This window comes from Chaetodon trifascialis, chromosome 19, assembly GCF_039877785.1.
Source record: "Chaetodon trifascialis isolate fChaTrf1 chromosome 19, fChaTrf1.hap1, whole genome shotgun sequence".
Taxonomy (NCBI): domain Eukaryota; kingdom Metazoa; phylum Chordata; class Actinopteri; order Chaetodontiformes; family Chaetodontidae; genus Chaetodon; species Chaetodon trifascialis.
Window position 1 is genome coordinate 16,601,513 of NC_092074.1, and position 23,347 is coordinate 16,624,859.

Consider the following 23,347-nt stretch of genomic DNA (forward strand, 5'->3'; position numbering starts at 1 on the left):
ATGTCAAACATCACGCTTATCTTTTCTCACCCCCTCGTGGTTTGCACCTCCTCCTCTTTCCCCTCTTTGCTCCATGACTCCCTGTCTTTCTCTGTTTCTGTCATCCAGCTGTGGCTCCAGTTGTTCCAGAGCTGAACGGTGACATAGACACCAGCAACTTTGACGACATAGAGGATGAGAAAAGAGATGCTGAGACCTTTCCTCCACCCAGAGCCTTTGTGGGCAACCAGCTACCGTTTGTTGGCTTCACTTACTTCAAGGAGGACCAGTAAGTGTATTATTCTAAGCTCTGCCTTGATTATTTTACTCGCTGTTACTCGCTGAAATTCTGTCTGAATTAGTGTTTCTGGTAATAATACTAATTCATAATTAATGATTCTGTTAGTGATTTTATGTAGGTTTTCGCTAGAACAAAATGCAGCTCTCATGTGTTTTGCTGTGCTTTTATAAGAGACTCAGGAAGCAGGTTTAAGGACAGCACTGTGCCTAAAATGTAAGAGGTAGAAAAAGACTTCACACCCATACCTTTAATCCAGTCTTAGACCGGTCAGACACTGTAGGCCTGTTCGAGCGTCACACTGCCGCCTTGTTCTGACAGCCCCTTTAAATGCCCCCTTTGCTCACGCTGAAGTCTAGTTTTTGAAGCCCTGCTCTCGATTCGTCATAAGGAGTGGTAAAAACAACACCTGTGTGTTGGATTTGTGATCCTACAGTGCTTTAATCAGCAGTGTTTGAGCTTCAAGGTGTGTTTTTACTTTTCAGGCTTATATTCATGAAGCTGAAGGCTCAGCTGCTTCTGTCTAAGCAAATTATATTTTACATTAATGTGGCAAAACAGAGTCAAGGTCAGTTAATGACTCAACCCAGTGCACATGCATATAGTGGTGGTGGAAAAGAAAGTAGAAAGTATTGCAGTTGTCCTTTCATAAACCTTGAGGATAAACCTTTGCTAAAACCACTTTCAGCCATGTGGCACAGTGATGTAATGGTTCCCAGAGAGTTGCCCACCATCCACAGTTAACAGTTGGCAAAGACAGTGTGGGTTGGAGGCATCCTTTGAGTTTGTCCAAAGGTAAACCCATCCAGATGTAAGAAAGATCGTCAGACCTTATTGCTTTTTCCACAGCTTTTGGTTTCAGGGTTTGAGATTGTGGATCTTGGGTAGAAGTGATTTCTGAATGGTGATGAAAATGCAGTAAAAGATCAGTGTGTCTTGATGAACGTTCAGCACTCCATTGACGACCCAGTTGGCCTTATGGACCTGCTCTGTGTAAAATACTTCATGAGCTTTAAAGATTTAGATGTGTGTGTGTGTGTGTGTCGTGTTTGATGTGTCAGGACTGGAAAAACGGACATTCATGGCTCTCCCTCTTTTTATCTCAGGCTGCTGAAGGTACATAACAACTGCTCTGTGGAGGATTCAGACGACAGTAAGGAAAACGCTGAGGATAAGGAGCATTGCTCAGATAATAATAAGGAGGTAGGCGTGTGTGTGTGTGTGTGTGTGTGTGTGTGTGTGTGTGTGTGTGTGTGTGTGTGTGTGTGTGTGTGTGTGTGTGTGTGTGTGTGTGTGTGTGTGTGTGTGTGTGTGTGTGGTCTTACGGTAACAGAAGAGAGATAAGAGACATAATGGCCTCTCGATAATCGTGTTTTCCTTTGCTGGGCGTCTCTCCTTCTATCTGAGCAGCTGCAGAAGAAGCTTCATCAGGTGGAGGAGCGCCTCGACCATGAGATGCAGGCCAGAGATGAGCTGGAGCATAAGTGCAAGTACGACAGGACGAACATCCTAACGTTACCTTTCGTTCCTAAAAATCACCACAACTTTGAGTTAAAGGGTTCTAATTTTTGCTGTAAGAATGTCATGAAATAAACAAACAGCCCTCCAGTTAATTTTATTTCCAGTTATTCAGCATTTTAAAGGTCCTGCATGTGTTTTTTTTCATACTGATCATTGGGAAAGGAAAAACTCACTTCCAACATGTTCTGTCAGCAAAGTCTTAGAACAGTCAATCTGTGATCTGAGTCCATCAGTCATGTTTGGAAATTTCAGGTACTAAATTTACATATAGATGAAGGAAAACTATTTGGAAACACGTACCTATAGTGATTATACCAAAACAAAAGGCCTTAATTCAAAGATCTGAAAGAATCTGCATTAAAACTCTTCTTTTTCCTCCAGAAATGCCACCAACCGTTTAGACAAACTGGTCAAGGAGTTAGACAAGGAGGTAAGGACGGATGGACAGATGCCATTTCAGCTGCGATATGATAAAGTAGATTTCACTTACATTGCTTGTGATTTCCTCTCCGATCAGATGAGCAGCCGGCAGAAAGTCGAGGCCTCTCTAAGGCAGCTGGAGAGGGAGCGAGCTCTGCTGCAGCACCAGAGCGCCGACAACCTGCGCAAGGTGGAGATTGAAAGTGACAGAAAACGCAGCCTGGAGAACGAATGTGAGCACCAGGGAAATATCATACCTCAACATTAGGCTTGAAACTCCCGAATAGGCTCAAAAATGCATTTCTAACGTATCAGTCAGACTGTTTAACTCAAACCTGGGAGATCCACACCCTGCTGTTTATAGTACAGTATAAGCTGAATCTCATTGGCTGGTTTTTCACGGTCCACTGAAAGCGACATATCATACTGCATTAACTCTTTTATTTGTCTGTATTTACTCACAAGTGAACAGCCTGAGGGACCAGCTAGAGGATCTCAGAAAGAGGAACCAGAATTCCCAGATCTCCAGTGAGAAGAACATCCAGCTGCAGAGACAAGTGAGCTTAACTTTAACTTTCTTCTATTGATCATTTTTTATTCCTGTAAGTCAAACATGCTCGTTGGATAATCACGTTCAAGCGAGCAACTTTGCCTGCTGTTTTCATTATTATTCTTTGTTTTCCTCATTAAATCCCTGTTGTTTCGATGCCGCACTGACCCAGTTTCGCCTGCAGGGAAAAGTTTAATCCTGTCTCTCTCATCTGCAGCTCGAGGAGGCCAACGCTGTGCTGCAGGCTGAGCAGGAAGCGGCAGCGCGGCTGAAGAAGAGTCAGGCAGAGGTGCAGAAACAGGCACAGGGCCTGGAGCACAGCCTCAGGGAGATGCAGGAAAAGTGCAGCCAGCTGGAAAACGGAAAGATGGAGCTGGAGAAGCAGCTGATGGGGCTGCAGGCCGAGCTGGAGGAGGAGAGGAGAGATCACAACCTCGGGACCGAAACTATTACTGACCTGCAGGGTGAGAAGCGGCTCTCTGTCGCACTTTGACATTTATAAGTATTGAAATGCACCATATAAGTAGTTCCAAGTCGTTCAATGTGAGGCAGTGTAGCTTTTGAAGGAAGAAATCTGTCATTTTACAAATTAAAGTTGAATTTCTAAGCAATAAAACTTCATTACGGTTTTAAGTTTTGTTGGTACACCTTTTACAGTTGTTTATGGTAGCTAATGTTAACAAAATTATAACAGTCAGTAAAGGAGTTGGGTAGAATGACTCTCCCCTTGCACTACTGTTACAATAGCTTAGCTTTTTAGCTAAGTGCTACACATTAAGCCAAAGCTGTGAGTTGTGGCTACAGTGGCTGTTGCTCAACTAAAGAAACATTTTCATTGTCTGTGTTTACACAAGTAGTCTGCACACAGTGGTTGGAAATTAACAATAAGCAGATGAAAAATGCTGTTAAGATGCAGTTGTTAAATTTTACTGCAATAATCACCACCTTAGCAACCAGCCAACCATTATTTACAAGCCTTTTATGTTCCAAACTTAATGTGTCTATTAAAATGTTATAAGGTTAGCAAATCTACCAGACAAAAAGGTTAATTCACTGCCACAACTGCAGATAATCAAACTGCGATCTTCATTGGCTCATTCCGAACTACTGCAGTAAACATCTCCTCAGTAGCAGGAAAAGGGGCATTACACAGCACAGAGGCTGGACAGGGTGTTAAATGGGAATCGTTTTCTTGGATCGGGCCTTGGGAAATATCAGATCATAGGTGGAAACATCTGTTCAAAAGGCTGAGAGTGAAGCAAGAGGCTATGGGAGCCAAAGCCGGACCAGAGCCAGCACCTCTTGTGAGGCGCTGTTTGGAAACTTAAACGTGCTCGGTCCATGCAGAGAGGCCAGTCACTGAGGTCAGAGGGGACACATCGAAACAACAGTGTTGCCTGTTTGCTGTAATGCCTCATGCTTTTTTTTTTCCTTAATAAAACTCTCCATGTGGGTGGAGTAAGCCAAGGGGAAAATAAACATTATTCGTGTTCTTTTCATGTATTTGAGGCCAAACATGTGCAGGAGCGTTATGTCACGTCTCACCTAGGATCATGTCTGTTTGAAACTGAATAGTTCAGGTGTGTTTTCGTCTAGCTTTTGCATCCACTGCACAACAAGTTTTACTACTACTCTTTTCTGTCTTCCTTATTTTTTTTCCCTTTTCCCTATTCCCATCGCTACACCTCAGGACGTATCTCTGGCCTGGAAGAAGAGGTGCAAGAGGCGAGGTCTTCCCTCTCCAAGGTCCAGGCTCAAAAGAAGCAGCTGCAGGAGAAGCTCAATGACCTCGAGAAGGTTGGTTCTGTTTCTAATGGCTAATTTCCAATGTGAACTGAACGTTAATGGATGTTCCTCATGCAAACTTCGATTCAACGTTTCTAGCTGGCATTGTTGTCGTTTCTGAGACGATAGTGTTTAGAAACTTAATGCCTCTTTTGATTCTGTAGGAGAAGAGCAACCAGGAGATCGATCTGACGTTCAAGCTGAGGTCGCTGCAGCAGAGTCTGGAGCAGGAGGAGGCAGAACACAAGGCCACCAAAGCCAAGCTCGCAGATAAAAACAATATCTACCAGTCCATCGAGGAGGCAAAGTCTGAGGTTTTAAAAGGTGAGCTGGTGGGAGGACAAAAGTGTGAACGATGACTGCAGGATGGATGAAAAGCAGTCATTTAAACTTTTATTCAGCTCATTCAACACACATACAGAAGCCTTTTTCCCTTCAACACATTTTTCTGCATTGTGTGAGAAAAAGTTGATGGAAACGGCGAAAAAGTTCATACGTTCGCTTGAGGTGATTTTTTTGCCTTTTATGAAAAAGAGTTAAAGTGCTTAAAGCAAAGAAAGAGGAGAAGAAGACAAAGATATTGCTGAAGACGATGAAGAAGGAAGAAGAAAAGACAAAGAAAAAGGCAAAGAAGAGATCTCCTCCTCTGAAATGGCATATTTTTCGGACAGAAGAATTTGTTCTAAGAGTCTGGCCTTCCAGTACATTACATTGCTCTGACTGTACTTCAGGCCACCTGTCCATTTATCTGGTGCTCCAAGCAGTTTCCACTGAAGGCAGAAATTGTTTTGTTAATACTGTGTTGTTTTGTCCAGAGATGGAGTGTACCCTGCAGGAGGAGCGTAGCTTGAAGCTGCAGGTGGAGGGGAAGCTGCTGCAGTTAGAGAAGGACCACTCCATGCTGGACTGTGACTACAAGCAGACGCAGCACAAACTGAACGAGCTGCAGGCACAGAAGGAGAAACTCTCGCAAGAGGTGATGGTGGAACAATCAGTTGATTAATCAATGAATCAAAGCTTGAATTGTCCCCATAACTGTCAGTCTGTTCCACCACCGCTGAAAATTCTTGCCTGTGCTCGTGTGTTTGTGCAGGTAAAGAACCTGAACTTGCGCCTGGAGCAGGAGATCCACAAGCGGACTATGAGCCAGAGTGATCTGAAGATGCAGAACCAGCAGGTGTCGGTGCTCCGCTCGTCAGAGAAGCAGCTCAAACAGGAGCTGAACCACCTGCTGGACATGAAGCAAGTCCTGGAGAAACAGAACCAGGAGTTACGCAGGTTAAACACACATCAAAACATAATGAGCACAATGCACATTGAACATAAACACACAGTGCGGCCGAGCTCGTTGTAATAATGTTGGCAAATAGGTGTGGAGAATCTCATTCACCACATCTGATTTGAGGACAGTGCTTTGGCTCTGTGGGTAGTTGGCCAGGAGCAACCATTGACAGATTGTTGGTGCTGTTCCAGGGAGAAGCAGGAGGCGGGTGGCCAGCTGAAGGAACTGAAGGACCAACTGGAGGCAGAGCAGTATTTCACGGTAATTCTAACCAACAATTTCCCTTCTTTTGTGCACCTTGTCTACAAGTAGTGACCATGAAATATTTAAACTCAGCATAGCTAGCATAACACTGTCACACTAGCAACAAATCTAAATGGATCCACAATGAGAGGCTGGAATGGGAAGATATGAGCAGAGGAGGAGTTTATTTTCCCGCCTCCACCCCAGATCTGTGATATGACATTAATTGAATCGCCATCTGTCCTCCTGCAAGACCCTTTACAAGACGCAGATCCGTGAGCTGAAGGACGAGTGTGATGAAAAGAATAAGCTGTACCAAGAGGCACGGCAGCGACTGGCCGAATATGAGGAGGAGAGGTAACTGTTCACTGGTTCATTCTGACACTCCATTAACTGAAACACAGAGATAACAAGAGAAGAAAACCAAAACAATATAAGACACGAAAACGCATGCCTAAAAATAAAGCATGACATGATAGAAAAGACAAAAAAAACTCTTTAGGTTTTAGAGCCAAATGTCAGTGAGGCCTACATATCTCAAGCATACACGCTTGTTTTTTTGTTTTTAACAATGTAACAGACTTTCCAGATTAGTGTTATTCGCCCTCTGTGAATTCATCTGACAGCCAAAAAACAGGGCTTGACCTTTAACTGCGTGAGTGAAGCTCACCAGATTAGCAGCCTTCCCAGATGCACTGCAGCCAAAGATTACAGTAGTTAAAATATGATCCGATGCAACTCTCCTGCTTTAAAATCCTGCTCTGACAAAGACGCCATTCAAATATCAATGTATGTCCACACTATAGACAGTCTGACATGATAACACCAGGGATTTATTGTATTACGCAAAGATTTAATAGGCTGTAGCGTTTTAATAATACATTAATAATTAACAGTTCGTTCCCCCCTCCTCCACAGGGACTCCCTGACAACCCAGCTGGAAGCCAGTTTGACCAAGGCGGACTCTGAGCAGCTGGCTCGCTCCATCGCTGAGGAGCAGTACTCCGACCTGGAGAAGGAGAAGATCATGAAGGAGCTGGAGATAAAAGACATGATGGCGAGACACAAACAGGAGCTCATCGACAAGGAGGCCACCATCAGCTCGGTGAGACTGTTTGTAGTCTTTTATAACAGCACTGATTAACTTCTGTTTGTCAAACGTGCTATAAATTAAGCTGCTTGCTCGTGTGCATGGACGAGACTCACCTCTACCCTCACACGCCTGCAGCTGGAAGAGTCTAATCGCACTCTGACGGTGGATGTGGCGAACCTGGCCAGCGAGAAAGAGGAGCTCAACAACCAGCTGAAAGAAATGCAGCAACGTGAGTGTCATTTATTTTGAGTTAATGAGCAGCACATGGAGAGACCAGACTTCTACGCCGATGACATTTCCCTCAGTCCTAGAAAATGTGTTAAGAAGCTGTCTTACATATCCAGAGGTTTTATGGGGAGAAGGGTGTAAAAATGTCATGAAAAGCAGCCATTAATCTCTCCATTGGTGAACCAAGTTTCTGTAGAACAGCAGAATATTCCTCTTGAAACTTGCACTCTATTTTACGGATTACTTCTGTAAACTTATGATAACTCCTGAATTAATATTCCTCTCTGCTATTTATACAGAGTTACAGAAAGCCAAGGAGGAGGAGAAGCAGATGAACTCAATCAAAGTGTCCTTTGAAAGGCAGCTGCAGAATGAAAGGACACTAAAAATTCAGGTGTGTGTCTGGGCGCCTACACAGGTCTGGAAAGTCTGGAATGTTTTCTGTGCTTTCATAGTTTGACTTGTTTTTCTGCAGACAGCTGTTATGTCACACCATTTGTTGTTAAGAATAATGTTCAGCTGCAGGCTTGTGTTGAACTCCGGGCAAAATCACTGAGATCTGAAACAAGTTTAAGAATCTACCTTGCAGCAGCGTTGATACTCGTGCAGGCTCTGCTGCATATTTGCTGAATTCAGATTTATCAGCAATAGATCTCTGTAAAGCCGTTGCTGTGCTTTGCTCCCAGGCTATCAACAAGCTGGCTGAGGTGATGAACCGGAGGGAGACGGCACGAGGTGGCCACAGAAGCATCGACACAGAGGTGCACAGGAAGGAGAAGGAGAACAGGAAGCTGCAGCTGGAGCTGAGAACAGAGAAGGAGAAACTCAACAGCACCATCATCAAATACCAGAGAGAGATGATGGAGATGCAGGCGGTCAGTACGCCAACGCCACACACCAGCATACCAACAAATGCTGCTGCATATACCAAAAAACATCTGTTGTCATCATACTTACTGTTCATAGTCATATTCTTTAATTATCAATAACACATCCAACACATCCAAATTTGCAGCTGGGTTGGAATTTTGTAGAAATGGGGTTTAAAATGTTCGGGACATTGAGTTGTGCACAGTAGAAAAGACCTCGAAATGCAATGAAAACCCTGCTCATGTCTGTTATTCAGCTGATAGCAGAAGAGAACCAGGTGCGTCTGGAGCTTCAGATGGCGCTGGACAGCAAAGACAGCGACATCGAGCAGCTGCGTTGCCAGCTCACCTCCCTCAGCGTTCACTCACTGGACTCCACCAGCATCAGCAGCGGCAACGACCTGGACGTGGACGGATACCCAGGTAGACAAAGGAGACTTCCTGTTACGCTCATCATCCTATAAGTTAGCATCAACATACATTCAAATGCTCAAAGCCAGAAAGCAAATCCACTTCTGCAGGTACTTCTTCCTGTCTCTCTTCCTCAGTTCTCTCTGTGTCCTTTGTTTTCACTTCGAGTCTGTTTGTCTTCCAGGCCAGTTGTTTTTGACCTTTTCCTCTTTGCCTCTTCCTCCCCCCCCGATTTCACCTCCACTTCTCTCTTTGTGGTCTGGCACAGTGCGCATTACTCACTCCCACACGTCAGAATCAATGTCTTTCACCTACCAGCGCACACACAAATCTGTCTGCATCGACACCCGACCCAACCTTCACTCGGCTCGCACTCTCTTTGAGTCTGACTCTGAGGATGAAGAAGAATATGACGGGCAGGTGGAGCAGGGCCAGCGTCCCCTGGCCCTCACCTACGATCAGCCCCCTGAGGATGAACCTGCAGGTGACCCTGCATGGCAGTTCAAACCTGGGATGGAGATGAAAATGAAAACTGCAATTGGCCAAACAGTGTTTCTAAAACACCATTTATCCATCAAAGTATTTGCAGTGTCTTTTTCCTAAATTAATTGATTTGAGAAAGAAATACCCTCAACCCTGGTTCGACCCTGTTAAGTTTCAACTAATCCCTCTGCTCCGTTGACTGCCTCTGCTGTGCTTTAATCCCTTTTAACGTTCACCGGACACGAATACTCACAGCTTGATGCTGGCCTGCTTTGTTCACATCTACTCCACTGCAAAAGATGTGGGGAAACGTTTTTCCACATTTTATCTCACCACACTGGAGATTCTTTATAATATTTAAACGTCCTGCTCAACAGTCTTTTGTTGAAACCGAATAGCAAAACTTCCTTCGGTCCACTTTTGGTTTGAGTGAGGAGTCATTTCCTCTCCAAGTGATGAGTGTGTGTTTAAGGAAAATGCCACCAAAGTTTCAATATGTTGAAGTGGTTCACACGATTAAAGGCTGCTCTCCTCTTTGTGTTCACATCTTCCTGTTTTTTCCCTACAAACTAGACTCCAGGCTGGAGGGCTGGATTTCACTTCCTACCAAGAACTCAAAGCGGTTTGGCTGGGACAAAAAGGTAATGTATCCAGCGTTATTTCTCAGATCTACAGATTTGTTTTCCTAGTAATCACCATTACTGTTGAGTCATTTCCCCCTCCAACCTTTTGGCCCTTGTTTCCCTTTCCTTTACAGTATATAGTTGTAAGCAGTAAAAAGATCCTGTTCTACAACAGCGAGGTGGATCGAGAGCAAGCTAACCCTTTCATGACCCTGGACATTGAGTGAGTCATTTAAAGCAGAACATGTAATACCAACGATTAATGGTACAATGTATGCGTAGAGCACAATAGTTACTACTCTTAGTTACTAAAAGTCTACAGCCATGCTAACAGCTCTGTGAGGCTGTACACAGAAAAGCTTTGAGCTACACGCTAACGTCATCATGCTAATAAGGTCACATTATCAGTGCTAGCTTAAAGTTTAGCAGATGTAATGTTTTTCTCTTTTCATTTCATTGACTGGGAACGTTTTTCAGTACATCATCATGCGAACAAGCTCACAGTGCTCACATTTTAAAGGTTTAGCATGCGTAATGTTAGCCATGGTCAGTGTCTTAGTTGGCTATGTTAGCATGCCTAACATTCGCTAACTAAACGCAAAGTACAGCTGAGACTGATGGGAATGTTGCTAGTGCTGTCAGTATTTGGTCATAAACCATTTTAATTTTTGACATGATGAAAAGTTAAGGCATCAGCACACAGTGAGATTATTTGGATATGTTGTCTGTGTTGTTAAATTGGTCAATGTAAAACATGTGTCCTTGCATTTACAGCTAATTGAATGTTTTTGTTTATGTCCTTTTTTTTCTTAAACTTTCCTCCCCGCATACCAGCAAATGGCTTCGCTTCACAGTGCATGATCATTTCCACTTGCCAGTAATATGGTATCTCCCTGCTATAATCCTCAAGCCCCCCTTGGATACTTGTTCTAGCGCTGACACCGATACAATACTCTGACGTTTCCATCCCAGGAGTGATGCCGCTAGTGTGGCTAAAAACAGAAATAAGAGAGATGAACACAGATAAGATAAAATACAGAATAAGCATAAAAAACAGACATTAAAACTGCAGTTTAAAACTGCTTTGAACAGAGAACTGGGGGTAGAATTACATAAAATCAAGGTGAACTATACGACAAAAGTATGATTTGAGAAGCCCTTTAAAAGAAGAAACTGACTCAACTGGCATATCTTTATCTTACACATTGTGATATTTTTGACGTGAAGTTGCCCATTAGTGAGTCTTATTTTGAGCCAGTGCCCTTCAGGGCTTCAGGTTTAGACACAAAAAGATAAATCTCTCCATACCCAGAGCAGTAATTACACTTATTACCCCGAATCTAGACTTAACCCTTCCTTGTCCTCCTCCTGCAGGAAGCTGTTTCATGTCCGACCTGTCACTCATACCGATGTGTACCGTGCAGATCCGAAAGAAATACCAAGGATATTTCAGGTAACGTTCAAGGACCTTCTCTTTCTGTCCCCTCTCCCTCCTTTCATAGACTGCCGGTATAATCATTTCCTTTCTTTTCTTTTCTCAGATCCTGTACGCCAATGAAGGCGAGATTAAACGTGAACAGGAGGTTGTAGTGGAGCCCACACCCTACGGGGATCGACCCTCTTACATCAGCCACAAGGGCCACGAGTTCATCCTCACTCTCTACCACTTCCCCTCGAGCTGCGAGGCCTGCACTCGGCCCCTGTGGCACGTTTTCAAGCCCCCACCGGCCCTTGAGTGCCGCCGCTGTCACACCAAGTGCCACAAAGACCACCTGGACAGAAAAGAGGAAGTTATTGCGCCCTGCAGGGGTCAGTATGCTCAGTCAAGAGTTAATGACGAACTTTACTTGTGTGGAATCAACATTAAGATGGAGTTCGTATTTATGGGTGCACATGTCCCGTTGGCACACATCCCAGCCGTAACTGAGCTACACAAAGTTATAAACATGCAAAATGTTGTGAAATTTCACAATAAGAACACCACCACCATCGTGATGTCTTGTTTGGGCAGCTACCATATGCTTCAGACTACTAAATATAGACCTATCCTATATTCAGTTTACATTGAGAGCCCAAGGTGATGTTTTCAGATGGCTGTTTACAATGATGGATGATGGATGGAGATGTAGAATTCTGACATTGTAGAAGCTGGAACCAAAAAATGCAATTTTTGCTTAAAAAATGTCCAAAAAAATGTCAGCCTTTGTTCAGTGAAACCAATCCAACCAATGACCAATCATGGCTGATGATAATGATGGTGTGGCTGATATGGTGGAAGGTTATCGGAAAAAAATATCTCTTAAAGCCACAGAACCCTTTTAACAGCTCATAATCACCTCTTATCTTGACCCTGCTTCTCATCTGTTTTAAATGTATTTCTCTGACAGTGAACTATGACATGTCCACTGCCAAAGAGCTGCTCCTGCTGACCAACTCTCAGGAGGAGCAGCAGCGCTGGGTCAGTCACCTCCTCAAACGCATCCCGAGGAAACACCCGACAATGAGCCCTCCCTCCGCAGCACAAAGCACTCCTCCTGAGGCAACGTCACGCTCCTCTCCACGAGTCTCCCCCCGAGCTTCACCCAGGGGCTCGCCTCATATGTCGGCCCATCGAGGAGCCATCAAGATCCAGCCCAGCAGACAGCAGCAGTCATCAGGCAAGCCCAGGTGAGGACAGGGAAAGTTTATGCTGGATGCAAAAAATATTTAAAATTTTCACCCGTGCTAAAGTTTGTTTCTCGAGGTCAAACTGTTGTGGCTAATATCTAGTGCTCGTTATTTTCAGTTTGTATAAAAAAACAAAACATCCCAGTATTTACGTCCCAGTATTACGTCACGTATGTTGGCAAAACGGTAAAAGCTTTATCAAAAAAAAAGCTGCTTGCACACTGAGAAGATGTTCCCAAGAAAAAGATTTAATGAGTACAGCTACCACTTTTCAAAACCAAGAAATAAAGTTTTTTTGGGAGCATCTCCTTTGTGTCCAGATACCTTTTCTCTTTTTTTTGGCGTTTATATAATACTGTTTAGTAAAACTCAAAAACAGGAAATGTCTTGTGTTGATTGTTAAAAAACAGATGGCAATCAGACACAAATAATCAATTTAGGAGTTCAAATCTTAATTTAAAAATGCAATTTACACCACAAATGTGAATTTTAAAGCCGTGTGCTTTGGGACTATGGTGCTAATCAGAAGCTCATTTTCTCCCGATTTTTCTCTTCATTTCCCATCAGAAGAGGAGCTTTTCTGAGTCAGTGTTACAAGAGAACCTCATTTATTGGAAACTGTAGTGATCAGTGTCTTTTTTGCAGTAGGAAACGTAACTCTTGGGTGAATGAGACCAGAAAATGTGGTTGGAAATAATTAAATCTTATCTAATCTTGCAAAAAATCAATTTATTTTTCACTAAAATTTCATTCAATTCAACAAAAGCCTCATTAATTTGTCGATTCTGTCAGTGATTCTCATCATCATGTGCAACTAAAAGGGGCCTAAAGCTGGTGCTTATGCAGGATGTCTTGCTTTAAACAGGATTCTTGAATCATTTGCATGTGCATAACGCTGTATGCCGCATTAATGCAGCGTCAGCAGCAACCTAATTGAGTAGGAAATAGCACCAAACCATTACAGGAGTCACTAACTGTATCTGTGTTGTTTTCTGTGATCGATTAAGGCTCTCAGTTGTCAAAGTTTGCTCTCTCAGCCACAACCTAACTGGCTCTCATCCCTCAGCACTGGCCCCATGCTACGTATCATCCTCCACTGACCTTTGACCTCTTCACCTCTGACCTCACCATTCTAACGTCTCTCATGCTGGGAGACTGTAAGTAGCAGAGCTTGTTGCGCCTGTCCGCCCTCCGTAGTGCTGTGCTGCTGTGTCAATTAACTGTCTGCTCATGGTAACAAGCAGCATTCAATCAGTCAATTAACTGCTCACAGCTCTATACTGCCCCCAGGTGAACTTGGCATGTATTGCCCCAGCACTGAAGGCTTTTGACCCCACAGTAAACCTCATACTTCATGTTTCAGATTGCTAGAGTTTGGCCTGAAAGACTGGAGTTGGTCGTTGGATGATGTCGATAATGATGATGATGATGATGATGATATGTTCTTCTGAAGGAAGTGAGAGAGGGGGGACGGAGGGTAACTGGACCTCTGCATGCGTGGTTGCAGTTAGTAGAAGGCCGTAATGTGGCCAGAAGCATGTCTTTTGTGTGATTTCTGAATTCACAGTTGAGTGGAAAACTTGGAGTTTGAACTTCATCATTGCGACAATAATACTTTGTCAGACGGTTTGGGAAATATGAGTGCTGCACATGGTTATTGCACAAAAAGCAGAAAGATTCGGGAATAATCTTGGCCTGCATGTTTGCATGAAGTCAAATATTAAAGCAAAACTAATAGCAATACGCCTATTTGTTTTCTTGACAAGAGTTACGTGAAGGGATCATTACCACTAAATATGAAGCTACAGCCAGCAGACAGTTAGCTTAGCTTGATATAAAGACTGGATGCTCACAAATATATAGTCTGATTTTTTCAAAAAGGTCCAGCCATTTTCTGGAAAACCTGCTCAGTGTAGTTTTTCCTCAAACAAGCTGGAGGATACTTCTGGGGACTATTTTCAGTAGCGGATTAATCCATGTTTGGTGCTCTAGAAAGTATTTCTAGCTTGGTTCTATCTGTAGGTAATAAAGCACCATGGAGCTTAATCAAACACAGCACTTTGGCACATAAACCATTGTACAACCAGAGCTTGTCACCTTTACTTTGTAACTGGTAGGTGGATTTTGCTACCTTCGTGTTTCCAGCCTTTATGCTAAGCTGAGCTAACTGTCTGCTGACCGTGGCTTCACATTTCATACGAATAAGTGTATTTCCCAAAATAAGCTTTGATATTTTACTTCTTGGAAACATGCAGACCAAGATTATTCCCATATCTGTCTGCTTTTTATGCATTTCACTCATGTATTGTGTGGCTACAGGAAAGCTTCCTTGTGTAATATGTGTGGATTTTGTGTGGGTGTGCCTTTGAAGTCCAGCCATTCTGTTGGTAGCATCCCAGGTTTTCACATCGCCTTTTTTCTCTCCCTCTCTTCACAGTTAACCCTGGCTGATCAAAGATGTGTATTTTCATCTCTGTGGATTAATGGCCACAGTCTGGACGCAGTGCCTACATGTGTTATTTTTTTTCTGCGAAGTAGACTGAAAAAAAAAAAAATGCTAATCGTGGACAGCAACATTCACAGAAACTGGCTGTCGTCGTGAGAACTGGGACTGTCTTTGTCATTTTAACAAGAGGAAAATGAGCAGTATTCATGCTAGAGCGAGATTTCATCTGAAAACCTCAGCTCGACAGACGGTGTTTAAAGCTGCCTTATTTTATAATCATCATGACAAAAACATGGACATCAGATGCAGTGACTCACATGGATTTGTGTTTGTGAGGTGTTAGGCATGCGTGTGAACATTTGTACATAGGTTTAAGAGGTCTGTCTGTGTATTCAAACACAGAAGTGTAGCTCATAGTATATGATTGGTTTATTTTTATGGATACAAGTCAGCAGCACATTATACAGTATATGCTTTTCCTGTAAATGGACAGTTTTACTGAGTCATTCTGAGTCTTGGTTTCTTGGACGTATTTCATTACACAAAGTAGATCCATTTCGACACAAGACAGAATAATGTGACATGAATAGAGACAATGTGTTTCCTTCTCGTCATTCATGACAAATTCAAATAAATTCTGTTACCCTGAAAATGAATAATGCATTTTTTTGTTCATTGATGAAAATCCTTCATGTGGGATTGGCCTCCATTTATTTCTGTTGCACGTCACACCATGACTTACAGCGTTCAAAAGACTTGCTCTAATGTCATTTTGTTCCTTAATGTCTTTATTTGAAAGCTTTCAGTCTGTATTTCATGCAACCTTTCGCCCTCTGGTGTAACATAGATAACCGCATCAAAGCAGGAGACAGACAGTAAATGAAATATGTGCAGATAGAATCAAGCTTAGTGAGGTTTTTTTTATTTTTGACATTTTTGGGGATAACCTGGGGTTTGAATTTCATTTCTCCACCCACATATTCCCAGGTTGCGCTGCAGCTGAATTTTTAGTGCGGTTATCAGTGAGATCAAATTTACAGTTGAGCACAAATCATGAACTCGGCGACATTCATTTGCTTACATTCTTGACAAATGTTGGATGAGAAGATTGATACCACTCTCATATCTGTAAATATTATGCTACGCTGTATATGTCTATGTATTAGCACTTTGTAATTTTGTTTTGGAAAATGCTGTATGAAATATCATTATTAGTAGGAGTAGTAGGAGTATGCAGCAGCTGCTTAGCTTAGTTTATTTTAGCATAACTTAGCATAATGACTGATAACAGGTGGAAACAGCAGCTACGCTTACTCCACCTGCCTACCAGCACCTCTAAAGCTTTTTAATTAACATGTTATATCAAATTTATTTGTTTCCCTGGACTTATTAGCATGGTACCAGTGAGATCTTATCTATTTGCAGATATACTCATTACAAATCATGGCAATTTATTCCGAGTGTACGCTGTATAGTAATGCTAAAGTGATGTCACCATATAAACAATACCAAACGGTGCAGTGAGATTAATATAGAGTCCTTCTTGCACATGATAAATGCAGACATGTTATAAGAAACACTGCAGGGATCCCTCAGAGGTGTTATATCTGACTACAGTGTATTTTAGGAGACTTTGAACTACACCAGAATAGGCTTGTCTCTATCTTGCAAGTGCATGTGGAGTGAGTGGGCTTGACTGAAATAAATCTTTCAGAACAGCCTAAAGCCAACTGGCACTCATCATACATAATGTAATGGTTCATCATGTTGCCCATCTGCTAAAATCGTATTTCATACTGCAGGTCTAATCCATTCTCGCTATCAGCTGTGTGACTGTATGCTCTGGTTAAATAACCATGAAACCTGCTGTACCTGCCTGCCTGTACCGACCACGGTGACCTCAGGTGGCACGCAGCCTCCTCCTGCTGTCTCTCCTCCTCACCATGAATAAACATTCTGTTAGCGCCGGTCTTTTCATTTACATGTCTACAGATGATGTGTTTCCTGCAGTGGTGGTAAGTACGTTTACTTAAGTACTGGATTGTATTTAAGTACGCATTGAAGGTATTTTTATTTCGCGCTACTTTATACTTCAACTCACTTTTTTTTTTTAATTTTAAATAGAAAACACACAGTGTGCTGATAAATTTCATGCATCATTATTAAATTACCCATCAGTATATACAAAAGTTAAAATAAGCCCAATGGTAAAATGCTATTTAAACATTAAAGCATCAGTAATAATAATTTGATAATGCAATGTACTGGATAACGGCAAAACATTCATCATTTGCTAATAATACTGCACGACTTTTACTTGTAATGGAGCAATTTTTTATTGCAGTATTGCTACTTTTACTGAAGTAAATGAAATGCATACTTGCTTCACCACTGCTTTCTTGCCACGTGTCATGCAAAGAAATTGAAGCATGAATAATGTGTAACCTCACATACTTGAATGACTAATAGATGTTCTATGTTGTTGTATGTAATAAGTAAATTTGCTTAAGGACTGTACTGTTCAGTGCAGTCCTTAAGCAAACTCCTCTTTACTGAGTAAGATTTTACATGGAATAACAATACTACCACCACATTTTACCCAAGTAATATAACTAAAATTCAGTGTTTAGAAAAAGGCTTTTATTGAATTTGTGTTCAAAACTTATTAATTTTCCAGAGAGAGCTTGCTGCTATCTAACATCAAAAGTTTAACATTTGTCACCTATGCAAATACTTTCTTGCCAAACATTCTGTTGCATGAGCTGATGATTCATTTAATTTCCAGCAAAACTAATCAAATCCACCTAACTGTAAGTTGATGATCATGCATTTTTACCTCTCTCACTTGCTCTCTTCCACCCACACGCCTCCTGTTTCCCCACATTTTATAAAATCCAAAGTACAAAATAATGTAAACATGTAGGTTTTTCACTCAGCGGCAAACCATCAGACAACACACAATTCAGTTCATATGCTCACAGTAACACATCGAACATCATATTTCAGAATCAGACATTTGTAGAAGAACTGTAGTGTTATATTCAACAAACCTACATAAACTAAGTGTCCAGGTTTTGTACTTTCCCTGCAGGTAAGAGTCACACAGTCTGTTGCAACTGCCTGTCCTTGACGAATGACTGTGTAGTGACGGGTCCTTGTTTACTCTATGAGTAATGATTAGATTGGGGGATTCTGCTCCCCAAATGACTCGCTAATTTGCAAGCGAACGCTGCTGAATCTAATATAAGGAGCGGTCTGGCTGATACTCCTCCAACTGGAAAACAACAGTAAGTTTAATTTTGTTACTCATGTTACTGAACATTGTGTGCATGAACTGGAAATGATCTCTGGTTTTATCGGATGTTTTGCAATGGTGAAATACTTCAGTAGGATATTTAAACCTTTGCACATCCTCATGTTTAATTCTCCGTCTTCTCCTTCTTTTGTTCCAGTAATGAAGTCCTGGTGCATTCTTGCTTTCTTCTGTTTGGCACATTTCTGCCATGGCGCTCTGTCTTGCCCGGCACTCTGCAAATGCTACCACAGAAGAGCTGAGGTGGTCTGTAATGAGGTTCCCCTGACGGAGTACCCCACTGAGGGTCTCCTGGAGAACACCACCTTGCTGACCATCCAGTTCACGAACATCACCTCCGTCACCGAGCAGCATATGAACGCTACACCCCTTCTGCAGGGTCTCCACCTGTACAACAATCATCTGCAGAACCTTTCTCCTGATCTTCTCAGAGGCGTTCCTCACCTCCACACTCTGGATCTCACTGAAAACAAACTGTCTGATCTGCCTGTGGATGTCTTCCACCACGCCCCGCTTGTCAACTTGGTGTTGAAGAATAATTTGATTGAAAAAATTGATGCTGAGTGGCTCCCTGATAACAGCAGCATCACCTGGGTGGACTTATCTGGGAATCGTTTAATGAAGATCCCAGCTGCCCTGTTTCAGAAGCTGCCCCACCTGGAGAATCTGGACCTTTCCAATAACCGTCTGGAGAAGATCTCTGCAAATTCTCTGGATCCACTGACCAAACTTGAGAGGCTAAACCTGCAAAACAACAAGCTAATCACCCTGGATGCATCTATATTTCAGAGCACACGTAATCTCACCTATCTGTTCCTCTCTCGGAATAAGCTGAACAAGCTCCCCCAGGAGCTTTTCCAGGAGGTCAGTCAGCTCAAACTCCTGAGTCTGGAGGACAACCAGCTGAGCCACATCCCTGCAGGTTTGCTGGACCCTCTGGACTCCCTGGACGACGAAGGGCTGGACCTCACCTCTAACCCGTGGCTGTGCGATAGCAAGGTGGAGTACCTCTGGAGGTGGCTTCAGAAAAACAAGAAGAAGGTCTTCCTGCCACAGACCATCACATGTGCCGGTCCTCCGTCTCTGGTGGGGCGCTCAATAATGTCACTGACAGAAAGTGAACTAAACCTGCAGTCTTAATATTTTCCATCCTCATACTGGCTATTATCTAATGTACCCAGAACAGTCTGCCATAGCTGCTTCACTTTTCAATCACTGAAAAATTCTCCTTTGTTGTTGTAATGTGAACGTATGATTAAATGTGATATGAGTAAAGAGAGCATTTAAGAGTTTCTGTCTTTCCTTGAACTTTAATTGCAGATAAAACGTGTCGTGAAAGGTAGAAGTTTGACATATTGGAACATACGCTTTGTCTCTCCCTTGCTGAGATTTAGATACAAGATCACTCCTGGAAGCCGCTCGCCTGGCTCCGGCCAAAGCTGTTAAATAAATCTATCTACCAGCACCTCCTAAAGAGCCAATAAAACGAATAAGATATAACCTCTTAATTTGTGAGCTTTAGATGTGCAGATGGGGAGATTTTTTGACAGAGCCAGGCTAGCTGTCTCCCCTTGTTTTAACCCTGTATGCTAAACTAAGATCATCAGCTGCTGCCTATAGATTCACATTTAATGGACAGAAATGAGAGTGTTATCAATCTTCTCATCTAACGCTCAGCAACAAATAAGCATGTTTCCCAAATTCCTTCTATACCTTTAAGAGATTGTATGCTCTTCAAAAGGAGAAAGCCAAATTAAAGACTATTTGATAACGACAGCAGATTGAAGGATTAAGTTAAATTAAATCTTCTCGCAGGGATGAAGGAAAAATATTGATTTGTGTGATGTAATATCTGTACCTTTGGAAAGTACAGAAGAAAGTAACCACTCACCAGTTGATGAGCTGGTTTGTTTGCTTGGCTTTGTTTGCCTCTTGCAACATGTTGTCCTGACTCACTGCTGGGTACAAATATACTCAACGTTGTATAAAACCAAGTCTGTAATGAAGCACAGAAGGAAGTCTGCTGTGCCTTTCAGGTAGGATTATGGCTATATGATCAGATTTTCAGATTGTGGTTTCATTATTACATTTCTTGACACCCTGTATGACTCTGTCTCTCATACGTCTATGTGCTTCGTTTGTGTAGTGCTTTAAAGATGAACTTGTGGATACTCCTGACTTTCACTGCACTGGCTGAATGCCATTACCAAAAAAGAGGCACCCATTCCTGCCCAGACCTGTGCTCCTGTTCCTTTCCACCTTCAGGTGCTGAGGTGGTGTGCAGCCAAGGCTCCCTTACACATTTCCCTGTTCATGGCTTACCCTCCAACACCACTCGACTATCCATCCAGTCCTCAAACCTCAGCAGTATTACAGCCAGCCATTTGAGCGCTGTTCCCCTTTTAAACAACCTCCAGCTGTATCACTGCAACCTGACAAGCCTCCCCTCTGATCTACTGAAGGACGTTCCTCACTTGAACACGTTGGATCTGACGGGTAATCAGCTGGTCCGTCTACCTCCAAATGTCCTCAGCCATGCTTCACTTCGTAGTCTTGTACTGAAGAATAATCTGATTGAAAAAGCAGATGCTGAGTGGTTTAATGGGAACAGCAGCCTGACGTGGCTGGACTTGTCTGGAAACCGTTTAACAGGTGTGCCCGCTGCTCTGCTCCACAAACTGCCCAACCTGGAGACTCTAGACTTGAGTGACAATAATCTGCAAGATCTACAACCAGAAGCCCTGAGGAACCTGCGCCGCCTGGAGTCACTGAACCTCGCTGGTAACAAATTAAGCTCCCTGAAACCCACAATCTTCACCCACAACCTGAAACTATCCCAACTGTTTTTACAGGAGAATCAGCTCCGAGAGCTACCGGCGACCCTCCTCCAGGGTCTCCAACATCTCGAACTCCTGCTGCTCAATCAGAATCAGCTGCAGCATTTCCCCTCAGGGCTGCTGGATGACAGAAAATCCTCCTTCCAGATCATCTTAGCAGGAAACCCCTGGGTGTGCGATGAGAGGATGGAGTATCTGTGGAAGTGGCTCACAGTCCATCCTCAAAATGTCTTGTTTTTGGAGGACGTGACCTGCGCAGGTCCTGAAGTTCTTAAACATCGACAAGTGGTCTCTTTAACTGGTGCTGAGCTTGGACTTCAGAAGATTCAAAATTAGTGCTGAGGAGGTGGCACAGTGGAGTGGATATTTGCCTTTTGCCTTCTACATTCCACTAAAATCTTATGTGAAGTTGTATATTCTTCAGATATATTCAACTGTATTAAAAGCTGAATAAAACCTAATGATCCATTCTTTTATCTACTGCTTTCTGATGATCTCTCCTTGATCTCTCCATTGCTTGGATGTTGTCCAGCCCACTGGGTGGCGTAAGATGCTCAATAAATTCACAAAGCCATGGGATGAACAGACAGTGCGGCTCATTTAAGAGCCAATTTACTCAGTCGACCTCGATGCTAACATATTCTGATTAATGACATTTCTTTCTGCGAGGCACATAATCTCAATGTAAATGAATATAATACAAAGCACGGACAAACTAGATTTTTAATCACACTGTCTTAAAGGATTGAGGATGTTTTCTTGAGAAGGGCATTTAAGATTGTAGTCCAAAAAGATGCAACTAAGAAAAGAAACACTCTTTCCTCCGTCCTTGATGTGTTTTTCAGGATTCTTACGGTGAACGCTTTTTCCAACAGATCCGTCTCACTTGTTGTTGGTTGCATCACAGATTGCACCATTGTTTCAGTCGTGCCTTTTTGTTTTTAATGATGTTGAGAATGTGGGAGTGCGTGGGCAGTGCAATGGCTGAGTCTTGCAGATGACCTCTTCTGGATGTGTTTAAATGTCTCTCTCTTTCTCTTTCTTTAAGTCTCACTCTCTCTCATAGTGTATATATGTGTGTGAATATTTTCTCTATGCACACATAAGCCTTTATCACATTGAGTGCACCCCAAATGTAAGTTCTTACTCCAATGAAATATGAAACATTGCCTCCTCTGGAGACTGTTAATTATGAAAATGAAACCTTGTTTGTAAATGCTTCCCAAACAACGGACGGAAAACTTCAGAGGTTTGATGTATGCCTTTCATTCTGCCTCTCTGTATTGTATCCTGGAGGTTAAAGGTTGAGAAAGTGGGTTTTGTTCATCCAAATCCTGATTGCCTTTTATGAGAATTCCTTCGAGGTGGAAACATCTGTTGTGGGTAAAGTGAACAAAGGCACTCACCTCTCTCTGAGCAACTACTGCTGCTCTTTGGGCAAGACATTTAATCTCCATCTGCTCCCATGAACCCCCAAGGCTCTGATGTTTGTAGGTGTGTAATCGTGAGCTTTCCGTTCCTTCCCTCCCGAGATCAGTATGGAGGAATGGAGCCGGATCTGTGGCTCGCTGCTGTACTGTCAGCTAATGAGGACTGACTGACATCTGAAATCTAAAAGGTCAGTGGCAAGGTTTCCATGCACTTGAAAATCAGTGTAGCTCTCTGACTTGGTGCTGCAATTATGGAGACGTGATCGTTTTTGATAGGTGCTCATTAGCACACAACAGTGCAATAATTACTTGACATTTTTGTCATAATAAGCCAACGCAGAATGTCTCTGAATGTATATTTCTGGGTATTAAACTGAGTTGAGCTCTCTATAATGTTTTTATGCGTCATGTGAGGTGCAGTTTTTCATCAATCAGTTGACTATCAACTGTTAACTGTCTTCCATTTCTGAAGAATTTCCAAAATATTTTCACATGCGCTGCTCAGACAACTGGAAAACAGTGTATTCACAGCTCACATTTCAGTGCAAAATGAGCAGTTTAGTGCAAAATTTTGAATTTTTGTTAAGTAAATTTCACAAACTATTGCTTTAAATGCAAGATTTGCCATTTATATTCTAATATTTGGCTTTAAGAATATGAATATTTCTTCCACAGCTGAACATGACTTCTAGCATGTTTTACAGTAAAGTCTTTTCCTGCCTCGGTTTTCACCACAGGGTCACGACAGGACGGTCAAGGCAAAGATGATATGCTGAAGTACAATTAATCACAAAGAAATAAAATCCCAAGACAAAATTTCCCCTGCAAGACACTCATACATTAATAGACACATCTGTTCATGGCAGCCG

General features: G+C 42.6%; 4 protein-coding genes across 5 annotated transcripts in view; 3 read left to right on the forward strand and 1 right to left on the reverse strand.

Annotated features, from left to right (window-relative positions):
• Positions 1 to 16,415, forward strand: part of LOC139347509 (rho-associated protein kinase 2-like) — a 29,504-nt gene extending 13,089 nt beyond the window's left edge. The window contains exons 9-33 of one of the 2 annotated variants that reach the window (XM_070987175.1): positions 109 to 268; positions 1,384 to 1,480; positions 1,688 to 1,767; positions 2,180 to 2,228; positions 2,316 to 2,451; positions 2,684 to 2,775; positions 2,986 to 3,232; positions 4,459 to 4,565; positions 4,718 to 4,877; positions 5,369 to 5,529; positions 5,647 to 5,831; positions 6,027 to 6,096; positions 6,332 to 6,435; positions 6,997 to 7,183; positions 7,307 to 7,400; positions 7,699 to 7,793; positions 8,086 to 8,274; positions 8,526 to 8,691; positions 8,948 to 9,163; positions 9,736 to 9,803; positions 9,920 to 10,008; positions 11,160 to 11,238; positions 11,327 to 11,594; positions 12,173 to 12,452; positions 13,816 to 14,291. In XM_070987175.1, the coding sequence (XP_070843276.1) occupies positions 109 to 268; positions 1,384 to 1,480; positions 1,688 to 1,767; positions 2,180 to 2,228; positions 2,316 to 2,451; positions 2,684 to 2,775; positions 2,986 to 3,232; positions 4,459 to 4,565; positions 4,718 to 4,877; positions 5,369 to 5,529; positions 5,647 to 5,831; positions 6,027 to 6,096; positions 6,332 to 6,435; positions 6,997 to 7,183; positions 7,307 to 7,400; positions 7,699 to 7,793; positions 8,086 to 8,274; positions 8,526 to 8,691; positions 8,948 to 9,163; positions 9,736 to 9,803; positions 9,920 to 10,008; positions 11,160 to 11,238; positions 11,327 to 11,594; positions 12,173 to 12,452; positions 13,816 to 13,903 (3,467 nt within the window). In that variant the 3' untranslated portion in view covers positions 13,904 to 14,291. Of the gene's footprint in view, positions 1 to 108; positions 269 to 1,383; positions 1,481 to 1,687; positions 1,768 to 2,179; positions 2,229 to 2,315; positions 2,452 to 2,683; positions 2,776 to 2,985; positions 3,233 to 4,458; positions 4,566 to 4,717; positions 4,878 to 5,368; positions 5,530 to 5,646; positions 5,832 to 6,026; positions 6,097 to 6,331; positions 6,436 to 6,996; positions 7,184 to 7,306; positions 7,401 to 7,698; positions 7,794 to 8,085; positions 8,275 to 8,525; positions 8,692 to 8,947; positions 9,164 to 9,735; positions 9,804 to 9,919; positions 10,009 to 11,159; positions 11,239 to 11,326; positions 11,595 to 12,172; positions 12,453 to 13,815; positions 14,292 to 14,889 lie in introns of those variants that run through there. The other variant, XM_070987174.1, reaches the window with a different exon arrangement.
• The window catches only part of LOC139347511 (mitotic deacetylase-associated SANT domain protein-like), a 340,723-nt gene that overhangs the window by 120,612 nt on the left and 196,764 nt on the right, over positions 1 to 23,347 (reverse strand). The window lies entirely within an intron of this gene.
• On the forward strand, positions 18,050 to 19,351 carry LOC139348012 (leucine-rich alpha-2-glycoprotein-like). The gene is made up of 2 exons (XM_070987941.1): positions 18,050 to 18,185; positions 18,351 to 19,351. Exon 2 carries the CDS (start codon positions 18,353 to 18,355, stop codon positions 19,349 to 19,351), a length of 999 nt encoding a protein of 332 aa, XP_070844042.1. The 5' UTR covers positions 18,050 to 18,185; positions 18,351 to 18,352.
• On the forward strand, positions 20,368 to 21,384 carry LOC139347274 (leucine-rich alpha-2-glycoprotein-like). The gene has a single exon (XM_070986701.1). The coding sequence runs from the start codon at positions 20,368 to 20,370 to the stop codon at positions 21,382 to 21,384; it is 1,017 nt and encodes a 338-aa protein (XP_070842802.1).

Bases quoted from the DNA above. Each gene is read 5' to 3' on its own strand.
- LOC139348012 (XM_070987941.1), top strand. From the start codon at position 18,353: ATGAAGTCCTGGTGCATTCTTGCTTTCTTCTGTTTGGCACATTTCTGC.
- LOC139347274 (XM_070986701.1), top strand. From the start codon at position 20,368: ATGAACTTGTGGATACTCCTGACTTTCACTGCACTGGCTGAATGCCAT.